The sequence below is a fragment of the Rhipicephalus sanguineus genome, chromosome 8 (assembly GCF_013339695.2).
Source record: "Rhipicephalus sanguineus isolate Rsan-2018 chromosome 8, BIME_Rsan_1.4, whole genome shotgun sequence".
NCBI lineage: Eukaryota > Metazoa > Arthropoda > Arachnida > Ixodida > Ixodidae > Rhipicephalus > Rhipicephalus sanguineus.
This window is the reverse complement of record NC_051183.1, coordinates 61,708,006-61,714,662: the sequence shown is the minus strand read 5'-3', so window position 1 is coordinate 61,714,662 and position 6,657 is coordinate 61,708,006. Positions and strand designations below refer to the sequence as shown.

General features: G+C 46.4%; 1 protein-coding gene across 1 annotated transcript; it reads left to right on the top strand.

Moving 5' to 3' along the window:
- The first annotated feature begins 583 nt into the window (after positions 1 to 583).
- On the top strand, positions 584 to 4,858 carry LOC119402017 (cytochrome c oxidase subunit 7A1, mitochondrial). The gene is made up of 3 exons (XM_037669052.2): positions 584 to 737; positions 1,266 to 1,376; positions 4,640 to 4,858. The coding sequence occupies exons 1-3, from the start codon at positions 723 to 725 to the stop codon at positions 4,778 to 4,780; spliced, it is 267 nt and encodes an 88-aa protein (XP_037524980.1). The 5' UTR covers positions 584 to 722; the 3' UTR covers positions 4,781 to 4,858.
- The last annotated feature ends 1,799 nt before the right edge of the window (positions 4,859 to 6,657 follow it).

Sequence of the window (6,657 nt, the reverse complement as noted above, 5' to 3'; positions counted from 1 at the left end):
GCAACGGGGCTCGCTCTGACTGCCGCTGGGTGAAATTCAGAATCGGTTTGCGACGACGCGAATGATAATACCACACAAGTCCCCAGCCGCGGCGGCGATTCACGACGAGCGAGCGAGAGCGACGATCGACCCTCGCCCAATGTGGTTGGACGACTTTTGACATTGGGCCGAAGAAACCGAAATATATGCAGTTAAAGACATGGCAGTCATGTTGTGTTTAATTCTAAGTTCACCTTCAGAAGTGCGCTTAGTTAATTCAAACACAGTAGAGAACAAATGAAATACAGGACACAAGACGTCGAGTGCAAAAGTGGAAACTAACCGCACTTTTAAAGATGAATAACCACCAACTTTACGTCATGGCGGCCATGTTTGAAATTAAGGTTTCTACTTGCAATGTACAAAAGCATAGCCTCTAAAATTTTCAGCTTAGACTCAGAGAGCTGTAGCTTCAGGCTTGACACCACCTTAGAGCTTTCCTCCCCATAAAACACCAAAATAAGTCAACAAGCCCTCACAACCAACTTTTTTTGTTCTCTAAAACAGGATATTTTTTAATTCTGTTTACAAGATTTTGTTCCCTAATTTTCAGTTGTGCGCGCTTAGCTTGCCCGCCGTTAGGGCCGCTCCAGTTCTCCCGGTTCCTTGCGTTGAGGGCAGAGGACGTTCTCGAGAAGGACGAACAGCGCTACAAATCGCAGATTCGAGGCTCCAAAGCTGCCATGAACGCCGCTCGCGTAAGTATTGACACTCTCGAACGCTTAGTAGAGTCCCATACTTTGCAAATGAGTCGTGGTTCCCATGCCGAGCGCCGCACTGACGCTCTACAAGTGCCCTGTCGCATTGCGTAGTCGGGCATGTGCCCCTTTAGCAGCCGGCCGTGCAGCTTGCTTTTCGTTTTGTCAATACGTACTCATGAAGACTGTGAACGTCAGTACTTGTACATTCCATTGTAATAGATTCCACTTTAGCTTTTCCCGTAGCGTATCGACCTTCCTTTCGGTTCGAACGAACCTCACCGCCATTGTAGGCGGTGGTGATTGTTCCAGTCTTGTGAAGGCAGTTTCTGTATCTCGTTGCATTGAAAACTTACGATCGCTGTGTCGTACGATCACAGTACGGCGTCGCGGGCATTGAAATCGTGAAGAAAATACCTGCTTCATGCGCGCAATGCGTTTTGTTAGCGTTGATTCTGAGCAGAGGTGTCCCGCAAGCGTTCTCACATGCACCCTTCATTTCTTTTTTTTTCTTCTTTTTTTTTCCAGGCTGTGACCACGGTCGCCCGACGGGCCCCGCAGTTGACGACCACGGCTGTAGCCCCGGCCAGGAAGTACAGGACGCTGGCCCAAATCAAGGAGCTGCAGAAGCAGTTCAGCGTTAGTTTGATTAATCCATTCTAGAAATTTCTCATTCGAATTCGTCATGAAGGCATTACGGTGGTGGAGGAAAAGTATAAGACATTACTTATTCATTAAGGGACGTCTGCAGCAGATGCTAATGCATTCAAAAACACATTACAGGGACGGATACAGAAGTTCTCGGGAGGGGTGGGGGGTCATGCATTCAAAAATTAAAAAGGGGGGACGGGTGTTCAGGACATTCGGACCCCACCTCTGCATCCGCCAATACATAGTAACCCAAGAACGATGCAGGACTAGGTGCTCTGATGTAAATAAAACATGAGCTGCATTAGTAGAAGTTCTGTCCTGAAATAAAGGAGATTGGGTATAGAGGACACATCTCATTTTGCAAAATCGTTGAATTCACCTGGTATTGTTCATAATGAGAACTTTGGATATGGCCACCCGGCAAGCCAAGCAATCTTCATGTGTTGATAAGTGACTTGGAAGTCCTTTTCTGGGATCCCGTCGAGCACCTTTGTTGAGGTGCTCAACAGGATCCCAGAAAAGGACTTTGATCTCAGATCGAATCACGGCCATAGTGGCTGCATTTTCAACGGAGGCGAAAATGCTAGACGCCAGTGTACTTAGATTTAGGTGCACATTAAAGATACCCAGGTGGTCGAAATTTCCGGAGTCCTCCACTACGGCGTCCCTCATAATCACATCGTTGTTTTGAGACCTAAAACCCCAAAATTATATTATTATCTGTTGAGGGTCTCAACTACGCCTCATGACCTTGAGGTGATGTCTCATAACATAACAGAAGTATGCCATTGGTCTATTCATGCTCTTTGCTGAAAACCTTGGCACATAGACAGACAAAGGGGTCTTATCCATTCGTGTGAACTAGTTACGCATAAGGTTCCAGAATGTCATATCTGCTCTTTCAACATTGTCTGGAAGTTCATTTCATTTGATGTATTTTATTACCCACGGTGCCAATAGTCATTACACTATTGAAGGTGGTTATACAAGTCAAAGAACAGTGCAGATAATGGAAAGCTAGTTGATAAGCTATGCAACGTAGATACGAAAAATACAATTAAGCAGATCTGTCTACAAGATTTCATTACTCAGGTTGAAGAAACTTGTGTACCATTTTGTCTACAAGAATGTTGTAAACTTATTGTTTGACACTGTAGTTTTCAACTTCATTCGACAGTCTGTTTTGTTCATGTATGGTACAAGGGAAAAAGAACGTTAAGAGGAACTTCTTTCTACATCCAGCTTCATCATGATCAGCCCGACTGCACCCACTGCAAGGCAAAGGCCTCCCATGTTTCTCCAATTAAGCCCGTCCTGTGCTTGCTGCAGCCACATTATCCCCATGAACTTCTTAATCTTATCTGCCCACCGAACTTTCTGCCTCCTCGTCGCGCGATGGCCTTCTCTTGCAATCCATTCTGCTACTCTTAAATGGGACCCCGAAATGCTTCTTGAAATTTTGTCAGCCATTAGGCTACGGCATCATCAAATCATTCGTACCATAAGTTAAGCAAAGCACCTTATCTTAAGGCAGCTACGGGCAATTATATTGTTACCCTCCTCCTCACCACTGCCTTGCCTCTGTAGCTCATCGAAACGCCCAGCCATTGCTGGCGACAGCAGCGCACATGATGAATTGAGCTGCGATACCCTCTCCATGGCCACCGCGATCCACACCGGCACCGTTGGGCAACGGAGGCTAAGCATCAAGGAAGTATATCTAGCTAAAAATGGACGAACACGGGAAACGGTGAAGGAGACAGGAAAGCGGTCTTCTTCACCGTTTCCTGTGTTTGTCAGTTTTTGGCTGCCTATATTTTCATGATGCAATGCACCAGCTAGCCCCACAAGGAGTTCTACTAAAGAGGGGGTCTCAATTCACCTCAGCTAGTGGGCCGCAGTCACGAAAATTTACTCCTCCAAGGGCCGCGACAGTGAAGAAGGTAGGAGCGGTGGGGGGAAGGCCCTTCTCATATTATATATGGGTCATTTGTAAAGGGGATTCAGCACCATGACTAACAGCATATCGATACCGAATTCTGTCTCCAAAATGACTAAAATCTGGACGCCGATCTTGGTTTTGTTTCACACATGGTGACCGCAGGGTGACCGTCTCATGAAAACAATGCTTAAGACCCATCATGCCTGCATAGCTCATGAACATTCTTATTAAAAAAAACATGGTTGATCCCTTCGTCATAGGAATCGATATAACACTAAGGCAAAACGTGTCCTCACAGAAGTAGTTGAATGTTTATTATACATTGATATACGAGAATTTGCACAATGTGAATTGGCGCTTGGCAGCTAAGTTGAAAACTCGTTTGGCTTAGCCACTGCAGTCTGTAGCGATTCACATGTGCTAAAGTCGTGTAATAAATTACGCAATTGACACAGAGAGCTTCAATCAGTCTGCAAATGATGCTTGGGACTTGCTCTACCGGCTCAATGCGTTTATATAAAATTGTCAAAACCGTTTCAGGGTCCTTTATAATGATCAGCGTTTATTTTGCCTGCACGCTACATGCCCTGCTCATGCCCATTTCTTCTTTTAGGTTTCTACTTAGATATCCTTGACATTTAACATTATTTACATGATCGATATGAGGGGGTGCAGTTGCGACAGATATCAGTCTATGCTGATGCACGTTTTGGAAAAGTAATGTTAGGACGAAATACTAGACAGAGTACTTTTCCGCATTTCTGTAAGCTTCTCATTTGGTTCTGTCAGAGGTTTATTTATTTATTTATTTATTTATTTATTTATTTATTTAATAATACTGCCAATCTCTTCAGAGATTATAGCAGGGAAGGCACATGAAAAATACTACAGTAGACTCTCAGTAAACGGAAATCTCTTAAACGGAACTGCTGCTTAAACGGAACAACTTCTTCTAACACGATTGGTTTCATACTTGGATTCTGCACCCCTGTCCATCTCTCAGTAAACAGAACTCCTGTTAAACGGAATACATTTTCTTGGTCCCTTCAGGTTCCGTTTACTGAGAGTCTACTGTATATGTTTACACAAGAGAATATATGGTTAAAATCACAAAAAAAAGTCAACATTACATACAAAGTCATACATTACACATTGCGATAGACGTATACACCATAAAACAATTTTAGTAACAAAATAATGGGCGAAATTATCGCCAAAAATAACTGAAAAGCGATAAGGTATACATTCGTAAACATTACTCAAGACTAAGTGAGACTGCCTTGCCCCCCTTTTTTTTTCTCTCTTGCAGAAGGACGATGGCGTGCCAGTCTACCTGAAGGGGGGTCCATTCGACCAGGTCTTGTATCGATTCACTCTCGGATTGACCGTGGTCAGCCTCAGCATGTGTTTCTACAACGTGTATCGGCTGATTTACAGGCAGGCAAAGTGAGGCCTGCACGGTGTGCGCCTTGGCGTTCTCAAATGAGTGGCGAAATCTAGGCTAAATAAAATTCAATCCATGTCTTCACCCATAGTCGTGACGATGTCGTTCTGCCTGGTATGGGCCCAAGAGGCTAGCACATACTATCTCACGAGGTCGCTACTATGATATTATGGCTCGCTCACGCCGGCGATTGACAGAAGTCGCATGTCCGACCGCGATCTGTCGCCAAGCAGCGAGTCAAGGCGACCTACATTCACACCCATAGGCATGGCACCCCCTCCCTTTCACCAGGGGGGGGGGGGAGTCTGCCCCATAAGTTTAGTAAGTCGGACCTGTCCCGACATTGTTTAAAGAGCAGGGTTCTGGCCACGCAGAGTTCTTCAATCATACGAGTTTCGAAACTCCCCATAGGCCCCATGCATCAAAATCCAAACTCTTCATTGGCCGTAATTACGGGGTCTGCTGATTGTGGCGCCATCTCTTGACCAAAAAACAAACTAATAAATGCTCGCGACGATGCCAGCGCTGCGTGTGGCGTTGAGTAGCTTGCAGGGGTGGCGGCATGGCAATTAGTGTTTTGTATTGCTGCTCCCAGATGGCACGGCAATCTGCAGGCCCCCGCAAAATCGGCCGTGGGCATGTCCGGTTTTCGGAACGCAGTTTCGCAACTGGTATGATTGAAGAACTCTGATGGGGCACGCAGGTTTCTGATGATCGGGGGCCGAAGGCCCCCGATATTGCATTCCGAGAACTGTTGATTTCCCATCTTATCTCCAAGAAAGCCAGGGACCAAAGGCAGGCTATTGTGAGAAGCATGCCATCACGTAATTTTCTTTTTTTTTCATCCAGTGTGAAGCATGTTGTCTTTTTTAGAATCTACCAACAGGGGCAGAGGCGCTGTGATGAAACATCCCCCCCCCCCCGAATGTGGAATCCCGCTCACACCTATGTTCACACCAGCGGTTGCTACAGCGATGTACCGTGCTGATTTTTTCTGCTCACACCGTGATCACCTCGTGAAATAAACCGGCGCATCTGATTGGTTCACAAGCTTTGCGGCTGCAGTCATCCTACTGCGAAACCGAGCAGCAAGCAAAGCCACCATTTGCAACTGGTCATGCTGCTTCAGGCAGTCACCAGCGTGAATGAGCCCTCGGTATTTTGTCTAGAATGTTGCCTTCAGGTTCTTGCATACGAAACCACAACAGTGTTAAAGGGACACTAAAGGCAAATATTAAGTCGATGTTGATTGTTGAAATAGCGGTGCAGAAACCTCGTAGTGCTACTTTTATGCCAAGGAAGTGCTTATTTTGAAATAAAAGCACGTTTTGGTGGTCCGCATCGCGTTAGCGCACTTCAAATCACCCGCCTGAAATCCGACTTTCGTACGTCACTGCTGCCGTGCCCAACGTTGCCCGCCTTTACTGCGCGGCCGCCGACACTAGTAGCAGCAGAGCGAAAGAGGCGGGACCCACAGCAGCAACAACGGCCATTGAAGCCATCGAAGCTTGCCGCAATCGCCGCAATGGATGTGGTTGGAGAACTTGACAACGAGACATTGGCTCGCGACGCTGGGCTCCAATTCAGCGACTTGAGCCCCGATGAACGCGGTATGCTGCTGAGGGCTCGTAGTGCCAGCGTCGTTGCATGCGGCATTTTGTCGAACTTTCTGTCAGAGCGACTTTCACGAGCGCTCAAAACACACGCGGCAGTACGCGATCGCGAAACTACCACTGAGACGCGACCGCGTGAGCGAAGCAGGGCGCCGAAGCGCAGTTCGGCAAAAACGGAACCTTTGAATCACGCGCGCCCTTCCCCATGGCAACGCCAAAGAAGTTCTTTTTTCCATGAATCTAGAACTACAAATGGGATATAAAAATGAA

Coding starts and splice junctions, on each gene's coding strand:
- LOC119402017 (XM_037669052.2), top strand. Junction 1,377..4,639: donor AGCTGCAGAAGCAGTTCAGC/GTTAGTTTGATT, acceptor TCTCTCTTGCAG/AAGGACGATGGCGTGCCAGT.